The sequence below is a fragment of the Chrysemys picta genome, chromosome 24 (genome assembly GCF_011386835.1).
Source record: "Chrysemys picta bellii isolate R12L10 chromosome 24, ASM1138683v2, whole genome shotgun sequence".
NCBI lineage: Eukaryota > Metazoa > Chordata > Testudines > Emydidae > Chrysemys > Chrysemys picta.
Genome location: NC_088814.1, coordinates 16,318,113 through 16,333,678, shown reverse-complemented (window position 1 = coordinate 16,333,678; position 15,566 = coordinate 16,318,113). Strand labels below are relative to the sequence as shown.

Genomic DNA, 15,566 nt, shown 5'->3' with positions numbered 1-15,566 from the left:
ACTCCTAGCCAATTATCTGTTAGCCATTTATCTATGTTTCAAAAAATTTCCCTAAGTCAAAACTTTACCTGCAGGAAAGAATGAATTGATATGAAAACTTCATGTAATTATAAAAGTAGAAGACAAGAAGATAGGTATATCAAGAGTGCCCAGTGTCATGGTATCGGGACATGAAGCTATTTTCCCCCTCAAATTTCTGTAAAGCTCTTACCTTTCAATCTCCGCTCTCTGACTGGGATTGGTGATGGCTGCTATGTACTGCATAATGTATTTACTGGCCTCAGTTTTCCCAGCTCCACTCTCACCTGAGGACACAAACAGCAAAGAAGTATCATAAGCCAAGAAGAGATTAAAAAAAAATGAAGATACTGTAAGTCATTGAGCATTGCAATCATGTCATTCTGCTTCGATGGCTTCTCTACCTTTTCTTATTTATTTGAGATATGACGTGTTTTTGATACGAATGTAACCTTGCTTGGCTGCCGTTACTATGCTAACTTAAAACCAGTAATGAAATAAAAGATTTCACAGGTTTGTAAGGCCTAGCAGGCAGAGGATCAAAAGAGAGATTGTTAGAGGGACAAGGTTGGCATACAGTGGCTTGCTGGCAGCATTGCTGTGAACTGTAATACAAGAGACTACTGTTCAGCAGCTATCTTGGGTCTCTTGCTCCGCAGGCTGCTAGAGCATAGGGATACCATGGAAACTGCGTGCCAGGATCTGAATGGCAATAGTTCACTATAAGCATCTCCCCCACTGTTTAGAGTCATGACAAGCAATTAGCTTTGGCCATCAAAACAGAAGACAAACACTAACTGAAGTCGTCTAAGGTGTACGAGACAGTCCTCAAAGAAAAGATAGGACTGAATGCTACAGGCTTTTTTCCAAAACCAGTCTTCAACCAGACTGGGTGTAACAAGGAAGGGACTCATTCAAGTTACCACCACACAATACCATTACTCCTGGGGAATTCTGCGGCACTGTGCATGTGCAGAATTCACAGATTACTTTGCTTCCCTGCAGAAAAATAACTTTCTGACAGGGAAACAAAGAGAAGCCACAAGAGCCCTTCCCCAGGGGCGGGTGCGTGGTTTCAGGTGTCTGGAGCACGCAGTGGAGAGATATATCATTGCAGGGGGCTGGGGACACCAAGGCCGGAGCCAGATCAGCCCTCCCCAGCCCCATCCACCCAAACCCCAAGCATCTGGCCCACCCCCAGAACCCTCTGCTAAACCTCAACACTGCACACCCAAAACCCCACCGTCAAGCCCCACTCCCCCGCACCCAGCCCTTCCCACCAAGCCCCACGCCCCCTGAATCTGGAGCCCCACCCCTGCACCCAGATCAGCCCCGCTGAGACCCCCACACCCAGATCTCACCTGTGGAGCCCTAACCACCTTAACCTGAAACCCCCTTCAGAGTCCATTGCCCCTGCACTAGGAACCCTCCCAACAAGCCCCTATGCATCCAGATCCCTCCTGCACTCGGACCCCCCATTGAGCCGCTCTCACCCAGATTGCCCCACACAGAACCCTCTCATCCTACACATGGATCCCCCCACACTAAGCCCCTCCACACTTGGATCCCGCTGGGTTGAGCCTGTCTGCCCACAACTGGTGCGCTTGGTGGAGAGGGACAGGGTCCCAGGGTGTTTCTGGGGCAGGCCCAGCCCTAGTGCTCTATCAGAGTTGGGTGCAGCCTCACCCCACCTCCAGGCAGCCAGTGGCCTGTGCTCCCCACTGCCATGCTGTAACCTCTACATGTATTTATTGACAAATACAATTTGCAGAATTTTAAAATATTGTATGCAGAATTTTTCTTTTTGGCATAGAACTTTTAATTTTTTGGAGCAGAATTCCCTCACAAGTATAATATGTATCAATAATTAGTTTAATCTACAAGTTCTTGAATTAGACAATTGTATTTGAATGATATAGATGCAGGCGCATATGCAAATTAAAGTCTTGAACATAGTAAAATTCTCCCTTTAGCAAATGTAACATTAGCCAAATTGTTCTACTTCCTTCCTTCCTTGAGTTTCACAAGGAGGGTCAAATAGTCCTCAGGTAGTGAGGAGAGGCTTTTCCACCTTACCTGATATTACAATGCAGGTATCTTTTGATCGTCTCTTCATGGCCTTGTAAGCAGCATCAGCAATTGCAAAGAGATGAGGGGGCCTCTCATATAACTCCCGTCCTTTGTACTGCTCAATCATGTCACGACCATAAATGTTCAAGTTTTTGTAAGGGTTCACAGAAACCACCACTTCACCAATAAATGTATAGATCCGTCCTTTATCAAACCTGCGCAGGGAGAGCCGAAGGAGAAGGTTAGTCAAATGTAATAAATCAGAATTTGTATTCTGCATCCAAGTTGTCCATTTGATTATACCAGTCATTTGATCCAAATATTTTTCACTTTTTTACAATATAATAAAACACTACTAAGGAAAAGCTCTTTATTTAGCACACGTGGTATGTCAATGTGTCATTCTAGGTAGTCAGGTAACAGACTATGAATCAAAACTGATTTTGAATCAAATGCTACTTACGGAAATTACCACCATTAGTGTTTCACCTGAAAATGTTTGATACAGATTTGCCTGCTGAGTACTACTGCAAAACTGTGTTTATGACAAGGTAGGTTAGGTAATATCTTTTATTGGACCCCCTTCTGTTGGTGAAAGGGACAAGCTTTCAAGCTTCATAGGTGATCTGAAGAAGAGTTCTGTGAAGCTCGAAAGCTAATCCCTTCCACCAACAGAAGTGGGTCCAACAAAAGATATTACTTCACCTACCTTGTCTCTCTCATATCATAGGAAGAAGTGGGACCGCTGAAGACTATTGCCGGAGAGGAGATTAAAGACAATCTAGGCATGGCGCAATATCTCAATGAATATTTTGCATCGGTGTTTAATGAGGCCAATGAAGGGATTAGGGATACTAGCACCACTACAGAGGGGCGTTCAGAATGGGGGATTACCGTATCCGAGGTAGAAACAAAACTTGATCACCTTAATGGGGCTAAGTCGGGAGGACCGGACGATCTTCATCCGAGAATATTGAAGGAATTGGCGCGGGAAATAGCAGGCCCGTTAGCGATAATATTTAATGAATCTGTAAACTCGGGGGTGGTCCCGTTAGACTGGAGAATAGCTAATGTGGTTCCTATTTTCAAGAAAGGGAAAAAAAGTGATCCGGGTAACTACAGGCCTGTTAGTTTAACATCTGTAGTGTGCAAGGTGTTAGAGAAAATTCTGAAAGAGAAACTAGTTGAGGACTTGGAGGTTAGTGGCAATTGCGATAAATTACAACATGGTTTTACGAAGGGCAGATCGTGCCAAACGAATCTGATCTCCTTCTTTGAGAAAGTAACGGATTTATTAGATAAGGGGAATGCGGTGGACCTAATATACCTGGATTTCAGTAAAGCGTTTGATACTGTACCCCACGAGGAATTATTGGTTAAACTGAAAAACATGGGGATCGATATGAAAATCCAGAGGTGGATAAGGAATTGGTTAATGGGGAGAATGCAGCGGGTCGTATTAAAGAGTGAACTGTCAGGTTGGAGGGAGGTTACTAGTGGAGTGCCTCAAGGTTCGGTTTTGGGACCCATTTTATTTAATCTATTTATAACTGACCTCGGAACCGATTGCAAGAGTGGGCTGATAAAGTTTGCGGATGATACGAAGGTGGGAGGCGTTGTAAATTCGGAAGAGGATAGGGATATCCTGCAGGGAGACTTGAATGAACTTGTGAATTGGAGTATCAGAAATAGGATGAAATTTAATAGTGAAAAGTGTAAGGTGATGCATTTGGGGATGACTAATAACAATTTTAGTTACAAGATGGGGACGCATTGGTTAGAAGTAACGGAAGAGGAGAAGGACCTAGGGGTCCTAGTAGACCGCAGGATGACTATGAGTCGACAATGTGACGTGGCGGTGAAAAAAGCCAATGCGGTCTTGGGATGCATTAGGCGAGGTATATCTAGTAGGGATAAGGAGGTCCTGCTTCCGTTGTACAAGGCGCTGGTGAGACCTCATTTGGAGTACTGTGTGCAGTTCTGGTCTCCCATGTTTAAAAAAGATGAACTCAAACTGGAACGGGTGCAGAGAAGGGCCACTAGGATGATCAGAGGAATGGAAAACCTGTCGTATGAAAGGAGACTAGAGGAGCTTGGGTTGTTTAGTCTGACAAAGCGAAGGCTGAGAGGGGATATGATTGCTATCTTTAAATATATTAGAGGGATTAATACAAGGGAGGGAGAAGAATTATTCCAGCTTAGTACTAACGTAGATACGAGAACGAATGGATATAAACTGGTCGTGGGGAAGTTCAGGCTGGAAATTAGACGAAGGTTTCTGACCGTCAGAGGGGTGAAATATTGGAACGGCCTTCCGAGGGAAACGGTGGGGGCGAGGGACCTGTCTGGTTTTAAGATTAAGTTAGATAAGTTTATGGAGGGAATGGTTTAAAGGTAAAACATAGTAGTCAAGGAAAACCAAGCAATGGTAGGTAAATAGCATAATGGCTAAAAGGGGTCAGGATGGAGACTCTTGCCTATATGCTCGGGGTCTTACTGATCGCCATATTTGGGGTCAGGAAGGAATTTTCCTCCAGGGCAGATTGGCTGAGCCTCTGGAGGTTTTTCGCCTTCCTCCGCAGCATGGGGCAGGGATCTCTAGCAGAAGGGTCTCTGCCGATTGAAGTCACTAATAACAGGATTGGGGACTTCAGCAGCAGAGTCCAGGGAAGGGGTAGGGACGGTTTTATGGCCTGCAGCATGCAGGGGGTCAGACCAGATGATCATAATGGTCCCTTCTGACCTTAAAGTCTATGAATCTATGAATCTATGAAAAGGAGCTCTCCACAGTAAGGAGCCCAGAGTGGAACTACAGCCCTGATGTTTAACTGAAGTTTGAAAACTATCAAGTCCCAGACGAGTACATGAAAGGGGATAGCTACGACTAATATTAACCAATCAACCCTCTTAAAAACAAAAAACACTCAGCGCCACCAGTCCTCCTTGTGGAGAGATAAATAAAAGTAGTCTGGAGTTTCTACACAGGCATTTTTAAAAAGTGGGAGACATTTCCAAAAACAAAAGAAATTTTTCAAGTACTCTGAAACCAATCTAGATGCCTCCTGTATACTCCCCCATGGTGAAGGGTCACACTACATGCAGCCTGCCTCAGTTTCCATTCTTGCACTGATCAAATAAACTTCACTTCAGCCTTTTCCTTGGCTCCCTCTTTGTGGATTGGGATTATTAATATAAAATAAACTGTAAATAAAACTCAAAACCCCTAAAAGGCCATTCATAATACACACAACACAAGGTTTCTCTTCCTCCTCCAGGTCTCCCTGCCAGGAAAGATTTCCTCTCTCTGCAGACTGCCACAACTTCCTGAGCTTTTCCCCCCTTCACTGCAACTTTCTGCTCCTTTTACACTGGAATGTCCTTCCTGTCAGATGGGGCTCACATCCTGTAATCACCAGGCTCTCCAGCCCATGAGGCAAGCTACCCCGTTACATACTCATTCCTCACATTTTGTATACATGGTTTTCCCTAGCTAAATAGAGCCCACATGAGTAGTTTCAGATTGGTAACTGAGGAAATCATAGATTTTGGTTTTGGAAAGGGAGGGATCATGGAAGTTAATAGATCTATTTACAAACTTAGCTACATGGTCCCAGCTTGTGGTATATTATGTCAGGGGTTCTCAACCTTTTTCTTTCCAACATGCTACAAAAACTCCATGGCCCACCTGTGTCCCAACAACTGGTTTTCTGCATATAAAAGGCAGGGCCGGTGTTAGGGGGTAGAAAGCAGGGCAATTTCCTGGGGTCCCATGCCATAGGGGCCCCTGCAAAGCTACATTGCTCAGGCTTCGTCTGTAGCCCCAGGTGGGGGGGGGGGGGTCAGAGCCCCAGGCTTCAGCCCCATGCAATGGGGCTTTGGATTTCTGCCCCGGGCCCCAGAAAGTCTAATGCTGGTTGCTTGGAGGACACCCTGAAACCTGCTCACGGCTCCCCAAGGGGCCCCAGACCCCTGGTTGAGAACCACTGCTTTACGTAGCAGTATGTAATTTGTGATATGACTCTATAACATTAGGTGGCATCATAACACTTTTATAAAAAGCAAAGCAAGAGATTTCAGGATTGTCCGTTGACTGCATTGTCATATCTTTATCACAAAGGAGAAACCTGACTGATTTTTCACTGCTGATTTAGAAGCAGAATACCGAATGGAGTGCAGTAGCTACTGCAGTGCACACACGGCATCAGTCCTTGAGCTGGAGTCTTGGTGGGTTTACATTCTTCAGCATTGCTGCACACCCGTTACAGTATGTGATTCAGCAGATCGGTTTCTAAAAAGCTCAGCTTGCATCACTAAATGTATGGTCTTGGTCATGCCAAGACAACTGAGTTGAACATGGTCCCGATCAGCATCCTCCTCATTAGGGAGCTGAAAATCCAAAACAATGTTTTTCAGCTCATACCTATATTTAATTTTTTTTTCTTTGGTGGGGGGGGACTTTGAAGGCAACTCAAAATTAAGGATTTTCTTGAAAAAATGAATACTTTTTAATTAGCAGTAAGACTGAAATATATTGGCCTCCACACAATTGTTGTGATAGAAACAACTGATTACACAAAAAAGAAACTTGGAGGGCAACTATGATACTGAACAACAGTTTCAAGTGTGGTATAAAATATAGGGTCCCATCACCAACTCTTAAAATGCCAATTTACCTGCAAAGAACCAAGAAGGAAGCTTTGCTCCCCCTTTCCCCCCCCCCCCCAAGGTAACTGTCAGCGGACTCAATCCTGGTGGGTTCCAATTCCTAACTTTACTTTGTACAAATACGTGAAGTTTGGAGGGATGATCTTGGGCAGAAACCCAAACTATTTAACGCTTTTGAAGCTAATAATTTGTCAGCAGGGGTGTTTCAGATTTGTTTTATCAAAACTTCCAGTTGAAAAGCAGGCTTCTGAAGCAGATCAGTAGATTTTGTTTAGAAGGGAGACAAGGACATTAAAATGTCAAGTAATAGCACTTAAACTCTCTGTCCGGCTACTGAAAGTTACACAATTCATAACCTGAAGAAGAGGTCAAAGTATTGGGTATTATGGAGATAAAAAGCTCAGGACGTTGGTCAACAGGGATGGCTCTTTTGCTTTTGAAAAGACCCTGGTAGCTCCTCCCTGAACCTTATGGCTGTCCCTCTCAGAGCATGTGTACACAGGCTAAGCTAAAAAAATCTTCCAGTATTTTTATTTTTTCATTCAATAGTTCCTTCCATACTTACACAGTGGTGACTTTTTGGAAGCAGGGGATCCATGGGAAGCAGAATATATTCTCTATTACCCTGATCTTTTCCAGGAGGTAAACCAATTGGACTCGTGTCTTTCTGGAGCCATTACTCTGGGATTTTGCAGGAGCTCCTCTCTGATCCTCCCTCTCCCAATATAATTTGATTTCCTTCTTCACAGCAGCTGTGGATTTTGTACTTTGCCCTGTATCTATGAAACCCAGAGGCAGTGGCGGATTAACACATGGCACCATGGATCCCCAGCTAATTTGGGAGTCCCAGAAGCACCAAAACCTGTGTAGGAGGAGGGAGGGTCACCAGCACCAGAACTGTGGCACTGCCCCTGCTCCTCCTCTTTCCCCTGGGGCCCCACCTCCTGGTCCTCCTTCCCTCTTCCCCGAGGCCCCAGCCTGTGTCCCTGCCCCCCAAAGCGCACCACCCAGGGCAGGTGGAGGGCCTGGGGCTCCCCACAGTGGCCCAGGTTCCCTGAGCGGCTCTTAGGGGTCTCGGGGAAGAGAGGAGGAGCAGGACCCTGTGGTGGGTGTGGCCTTAGGCCCACCTTATCCTCCGTACACTGGGAAGAGGCTGGTACCACTAGCAGGGGCTACACTTCACAGCAAGGGAGATGATCATCTTATCAGCTTCCCTGCCGCCACTGCTCTGCACCTGCCCAAGACGGGGGGGGTTGGAGGAAGACATGCAGGGTCACAAACACCCTCCCCCCCCCCCCCCCCCCCCGCAATTTCTCAGGATGCCTCTGGTGCGGACACCCAACAGTGAGGAGGCAGCACTCCCCCTGTGTCCCTGCAGCCCAGGGGAGGAAGGAAGCAGCTGGGTGGTTAGCTGTCAGCTGAATTCCTTCCCCCACCACATGGGGCTGCTTAGTCTTCCCTGCTGTTGGAGTCCCAGTGCTGCCGCCTACTTTGCATACAATCCCTGGGGTGAGTCAGGGAGTGCAGGCAGTGGCAATGCGTGGGACTCCAGCAGCAGGGAAGGCGAAACAACCTCATATGGCAGAGGAGAAGCTCAGTCGGCAGCCAGTGCCTAGCACAATGGGGTCCTGCTCCATGACAGACTCCCAGGTGCTATGATAATACAGACAGCCGCCCTGCTGCTTCCTCCCTCCCCAGGCTTCACGGACACACTGAGAGCACCAGGGCCAAGGGGAATGCTGTCTCCTCACTATTAGGTGTCTGCACCAGAGGCGTCCCAAGAAATTGGGGGGGCACGTGACCCATCAGAACCTCTCATTTGTGTCCCCCACTAGCCACAGCTGCATATCACCTCTGATAATGCCCATGTTAAAAAGTGGGCAGGCATGGCCATCCTAGTTTTAAAAGTGGGGGGCCATGCCCCCCACCAGTTCTGGGGCCCCCAGGGTGTGGGGGGCCCAAATAAATCTTAATCCGCCTCTGCCTAGAGGTATTCTCCATGTGCTCCAGTGACGGGGCAGAAAATCAAAACAGACGGCTATAAGGGAGTAGCTTGGTATAGGCAGATGACAGCCAACATTCTACTGATCTGCCTCAGAAGCCTCCCTCTCAGCTGTAAGTTTAAACAAATCTGAAACATCCCTGCTGATAAAGCAATTGTCAATTTTTAAATTGTTAACATTGTAATACTTCGTCATACAACAAATTCACACATTTGCTATTTCCCAGGTGGTCCCAAGGCTGGAAAAGCTCCCAGGGTGTTGGATCACACCAATGGAGGTGGCACTGGAGGACCACCTCCCTCAGGACTCTAACAAGGAAATGCATGTCTCACTGTAACAAATTTTGCTTTAAGGGTATCTGAATTCATGGACCATGGATGTTTCTGTCCAAAGTTTAAGTGCTTAATACTTGAGTTAAAATTATACTAAATACTGTACGTAGTTGTGTTTAGATGTTCCTAAACTATGAGCTTTCCTTCCTCACCCCCTCCTTGTTGATAAAGATTCTTTTCAGACGACAGTGGAGTGCTGCGCTGTTGCAGGCCAAAAAAAGCAATGGCTGTTTTTAGCTGCATTTCTTTGGTTATGATTCTTCTTGGGTAAAGAAAAATAAGAACTTGTGAAAGAGTAAAAAAATAGCATAATGACTGCAGTCCAAACTGGAAGGTTCAAGCAAAATGAGATTCCCTAATCCACTGTACTACAAGTTTGCACAAAATACAGGTTCCAGATCCATTCAAAACTTTATTACAAAGCTCGCAATGGGAAAGATCCTGCCAACTGGATGCACGTCAACACGTATGTTACCTTAAATAATTCAATGCTATGTGTGTAACACAGCAGTGGATTTTTCATTATTAAAAGCCAAAAGAATGGCATTTTTGTGAAGACAAACCACTGTCCATACCTGCATATAAGTGACAGTCCCACAGGCATGCCTTTTCCTGCAGATTTACATTACTTCCAATAACAATAAGCTCCATTCTCGCCTAAAAATTGTAGCATCTTTTCAATTTCCATAAAGATTAACTGCATCTAGTATCTGCTTCACTATTTTCTGTCTCTCTCTAATATCCTGAGACCAACACAACTACAATTACACTGCATATTTCCTGGGTTCTCAGTTTGCTACTTTGAGGTTTAAGATCCAGTAGCTATTAAGGGAAGTCATAATATTTAACTCTTGTGTAAATATTTTGCATAAGGATCAGGAATGCTGGGTCTGTTTTTTAAATTAAATCTTTATACCATTAAGAATTTATACAAAGTAACAAAAAGATAGGAAGTGAATACAAACGGGTAAGCCACAAAAACACCACCTAAATGGACAGAAACAAAGGTGTAGGAGAGAAGAGTGACAGGGAGGGAGGAGAGAAACCCTGTATACAGGACTCTATTACTATTCAGGGTAAACATACCTCTTCCCCATTAGTTTGACTATTTTGGTTCAAGTTCACAAAAACATGCAATAGTGTCCTTAATACAATGAAGAGAGTCCCCTAAATACCAGACACAGAGAATGTATGTAAGGCTATTTTAACTGTCAGTATTCTGTGAGGTCCTTAGTCAATACTTGAAAGGAAGGAAACTTTACAGGTTAATGCACGGCAACTTTTTATACATCAAAGCAACTACCTTTCCCAAAGAACACCGAAACCCACTACACATCCAAGAGACTAGCTGCCACCGAAAGAGGCACTACGAAAAATCAGAAAACTGCTGAGGACCCACCACCAGAGTGCGCTAATGTTAGCTCTCAAGAGTTGAAAGCTAGAATTCCTCCCACCTGACAAATGCTACAGTCAAAAATAAAACACTGTTCTTATTGAGGAAATGATGCAACTTCAAATGCACTCAGTATAAATAAAGAAAAAAGTTAGTTGGCAAGAGTTGGAACCCATATTTCAAAACATCTGCAGAATACAGGCTGTTAAAGAAAGGCATCCTACCATGCAACACCCACTCCAAATGAGCCAGTTAAAACAGTAATTATAAAGGGAATTTACAATTATTCATTTACAGCACTGCTCCCCTGCACTGAAAGTGAGGTAGACCATTCGTGCTTAGCTGGGACCATCAAGTGATAATCTCACTCTGTAGGATTACTGTTTATAAAATTCAGTTTACTTTCTGAGATAGTTAACATGAAGAATAACATTATGAATTTACTGATTTTTCAGAGCTAGATTGTTTTCTAGCTATTACACAAGTATTAAAATTTTCATTTATCAAACATACATTTTATTAGCCCCTTCCAGCCAACTGTCCAGTAGTTTGGGCTGGGGACTTCATTTTTATGACTAAGAAAAGTATTCCAGAATAAAGTCACCTGACCACATCTTAAAAGAACTAATAAGTGTAGACATTACTATCAGTTTCTATTTTGACTGTGGGAAGAAGGCTGTCTGGTTTGGAATCCATTCACTACTCATCTGGGCACTGAGTGTCTTATACAGTGTTTTGTTTTACACACACCCACACAAAGTTAAACTGCTATTCCAAAAGTGCAGGACCCAATGCATCTATTCAAACTTGTCCTTTCCTCCACCACACCAGAGACCACTTCAGAAATAGAGCAACTATCACTACATGAAGCTCTTCTTAAACCACCAGTGAAGATTTAACTTCAGTTTAACAGTGCTTAAATGCTTTATAGTAAGGCTCCACAAATCAATAGTTTATAAAGGGCTAATAAATTACAGATGTTATAAGCACATTACAGATATGAATAGTGTGTGTGCTAGAGATTGTTATAAGCTGTGACGGGGTGCACTTGCCCCACATTGGACGAGGAAGGGTTAACCTTACATTGTGGGCTGAGGAAGCCATGCCCACTCATCTCTACTGGGCATGCTCCAAATGCACTAGTATAAAAGAGAACAGCTCATCTCAGTTGGGGTGGACAGCTGGAGAAGAAGGACGCAAGTCACAGGTTCCAGCTGAGGAGCAGCTGAAGCCCGAAGCCAAGAGAGCCGGAGACGCCGCAACCCAGGCAGATGCCAGGAGGCCCCACAGAGTCCATAGTCACTGGGGACAGCGCAGACTGGGGAACTTGGAGATGCCCAGACCGCAGCAGCGGGAACCATGGTAGGAAGCAGCCCAGGGGAATTAGATAGCGTCCCAGTTAGTGACCCAGAACTTTGAGTCAGAGTGTTTTGGTCGGACCCGCACTGACTCCGTGGCAAGTGCTCTTACCATTACCAGGGCTCTGGACTGGGGCCCAGGGGAGAGGAAGGGCCTGGGCCCCCTATCTGGGCTGCCAGCACCCCCTTTTTGTGCGTGGCGGCCCCCTTCCCTGACTGAGGCCACTTGGCCCCTAGGCTTTACTGCCCTGCTAACAGGGATGAAGCCATTGACTCTGGCCACTAGGCCTTGCTGCCTGGCAGAAATACATTGACTTTGGCTACAGAGGCATAATTGTGGGCTACTTACACCCTAAGGGAGACAGGGTGCACTCGCCCCGCACTGGATGGGGTCCCTCCAACCCTGTCACAGAAGCATATCAGTATAAGATCTTACAGGTTGTTAAAAAGACTGTGAGCTGTTGTACTCTCATTTGATTTATTAAAAGCTTAATCATTAACCCTTTATAAACAACAAATGGAACATTTAATAGTAGTGTGATCAATTTATTTCCCCCTTTTTCCTTATCATCCATATATGCATAGGAGGAAAGATGGCCCCAGAGATTAGGGCGCTAGTATGGGACTCAGGAGATCCAGGTTCAATTCCTTGGTCTGCCACAGACTTCCTGCGTGACTTTTGGCAGAAAAGGTGACCTTTCTGCGTGATCTGCGCCTCATGTCCCAATCTGTACAAAGGGGATAACAGTACCTTCATACCTCCATGAGGGGGTTATGAAAATAAATACATTTAAAAGATTGTGAGAGAGTCAGACCCCATAAATGGGGACAGATAACTGTATATATATATATATATATACACACGTTCCAGAGACCATTACTTTCACCACAACAATCAGAGTAATCCCCACTAAATGTCATACTTAGCTTGCAAAGGGAAAATATCTATATCTATATCTATACATATCTTTAAACCATCAGGACCTTGCATTTTTAGAAGCATGTGCTAACCCAGCAGTCATCTTACACCATACACATGTAGTTGGACAGAAGTCCACTGAAAATAAGGGATTTTCTCTTTGCTGGGACAACCCAAACAAAGCTAGAAAAATTATCAGTAGTTTTCATATAGAGTTTGAACACATCAAGCACTCTTAAGTGTTCCGTATTGTTAGAGAAAGGATGTCTGTCGATGACTCTGTTCATAAAATTATTTGTCAAATACTTGTTAAGTTCAAACTGAATCTGAGCAGTTTAGTGTATTTTTTAAAACATGTCAGCTAAAACATTAACAGTTTACCACTCTACTATAGATTGGGCAAGCTGTATGTTAACATATTAGCTAGTTGAGGACAGATTAGGATGTTATCAGTAGAGAAACCTGATTTATTAAACTTCACTTTGACAGTGAAATAGCATATATACACTATTTTTAATAAGTTAGACATGTATAGCTTCCTATCTGGACACAAATCAGCAACAGATGGTCTTCTCATGCTTTTGAAGAAATTTAACTGGACTGGTTAAATGGCCTTCTCCTGTATACCTCTAAGGTACAAGTGCAATTTTCCATATGCAACTCCAGTCTTCTTTCATCAATATTAAGCACTATTTCACAGTTTACCTAAAAAATGTACGCTTGTCTCTCAAACAGGCATAGAGGAATTAAGTTAGTTTTACAGTAAATTGTTCATAAATCATGTTAATGCAAATAATCCCTAAACCAAGAGAACTGAGATTCAAATAGGGATGGGGAAATGTGTAGCCAATACTTTCTCCTTACTACAGTTAGAAAAAAGAACATCCAGTCAAGTCATTATTACCACCTTTGCTCCTAGAAAAAAACAGTCCAAGTCCTGATAGGATTCTTAATATGCCCCAAATGTTTTAATTCATGCCATAAATCAATTTCAAATCTAGGTTTTGCTGGTGGACTGTGCTCTAGAAAAACTAAATCTTCCTTTGCATGGTTCTGAACTGTTTCAGTTAAGTTAAAATGTTGCCAATTTAATAAAATAGGAAATGCCATTCACTGTGCATTCTGCACCACTCCTTTCCTGTATGGGATGGAACAGAAAGGGCAGGGCAAGGAATAAGTAATTCATTCATGAGCAACTTTCACAATGACCTGCTAAGAAACAGGGTAAAGTCTCCTTTGAAGGGCACACACCGGGAAGGCTACAAAGGAGCACAGTAAACAATAAAACTGACTCCCATAGGAAATAAACTAAACTGCAGTATCTCAACCTTTTCATCATCAATCCAGGCATATTAGAGCAAGGACTCATTTTACAAGGCTGACTCAGTTCTTACACACCACCAGCTCTTTCAGTTGCGAGCCATACAGATATGGTAAGAAGGTTAGCAACACAGAGGAGAAAGTATCAAGCTGTTGAGCCTCTTATCTCTAATTACAGTTTTCACAATGATTGAATAGAAAGTGAAGTTCTGAAACCTATATAGTAATCATCATGGATTATGGACTGATTTCCTTTCAAAGACCGTCAAACTGGAAGCTGGAATATTTACTGAAGTCCTTTACTTAAAAATAAGCTACAAACTACTAACCTTGTAATGGGGTCGGGGGGGGGGGGGGGGGAGGCTAAACCACTAAACATAGGAGACATTGAATACTTTCATTTCTGTTTGCGTCAATGGGCAGCACGAACTGTCACTCCCCCACGTTTAGGGCAGCACTAGAAATCTTTTTGATACAAATTAGGTTTTTTGTTTTTAACACTTATTTAGCTATGGATGCTACATAGGCACAACAACTGGGCAATAGAAAGTATGAGAAAGGACATGCTGTGTAGCTTCCTGAGACAGGGAGAGAGCCCATACCACTGGAAGACCTGCTACAGACTCCACTACAGAGAAACTCCTGCAGGTTTTGTTGCCTGGGGCAGGGAGACACCTTTACAATTTGCTGTGGTAAAACGGCTCAATGTCTAGTTGGCAGCCAGTATCAAACAGAGTGCCCCAGGGGTCAGTCCTGGGGCCAGTTATGTTCAAAATCTTTATTAATGATCTGGATGATGGGATGGATTGCACCCTCAGCAAGCTCACAGATGACACTAAGCTGGGGGGAGAGGTAGATATGCTGGAGGGTAGGGACAGGGTCCAGAGGAACCTAAACAAATTGGAGGATTGGGCCAAAAGAAAACTGATGAGGTTCAACAAGGACAACTGCCTAAGCAGCAGTTCTGCAGAAAAGGACCTGGGGATTACAGTGGACAAGAAGTGGATATGATTCAGCAGTGTGCTCTTGTTGCCAAGAAGGCTAATGGCATATTGAGCTGCATTAGTAGGAGCATTGCCAGCAGACTGAGAGAAGTGATTTTTCCCCTCTATTCGGCACTGGTGAGGCCACATCTGGAGTATTGCGTCCAGTTTTGGGCCCCACACTACAGAAAGGATGTGGATAAATTGGAGAGAGTCCAGTGGAGGGCAACGGAAATGACCAGGGGGCTGGGACACATGACTTATGAGGAGAGGTTGAGGGAACTGGGCTTGTTTAGTCTGCAGAAGAGAAGAGTGAGGGGGGATTTGATAGCAGCCTTCTACTACCTGAAGGGGGGTTCCAAAGAGGATGGAGCTCAGCTGTTCTCAGTGATGGCAGATGACAGAACAAGGAGCATTGGTCTCAAATTGCAGTGGGGGAGGTCTAGGTTGGATATTAGGAAACACTATTTCACTAGGAAGTTGGTGAAGCACTGGAATGGGTTAC

General features: G+C 44.3%; 1 protein-coding gene across 8 annotated transcripts in view; it reads right to left on the bottom strand.

Annotated features, from left to right (window-relative positions):
- The window catches only part of MYO1D (myosin ID), a 360,936-nt gene that overhangs the window by 263,928 nt on the left and 81,442 nt on the right, over window positions 1–15,566 (bottom strand). For all 8 annotated transcript variants that reach the window (XM_005282854.5, XM_065577933.1, XM_065577932.1 and 5 more), the window contains exons 2-3: window positions 2,095–2,303; window positions 212–305 (exon numbers count right to left, since the gene is read on the bottom strand). In XM_005282854.5, coding sequence (XP_005282911.2) covers window positions 212–305; window positions 2,095–2,303 — 303 coding nt within the window. The remainder of the gene's footprint in view (window positions 1–211; window positions 306–2,094; window positions 2,304–15,566) is intronic.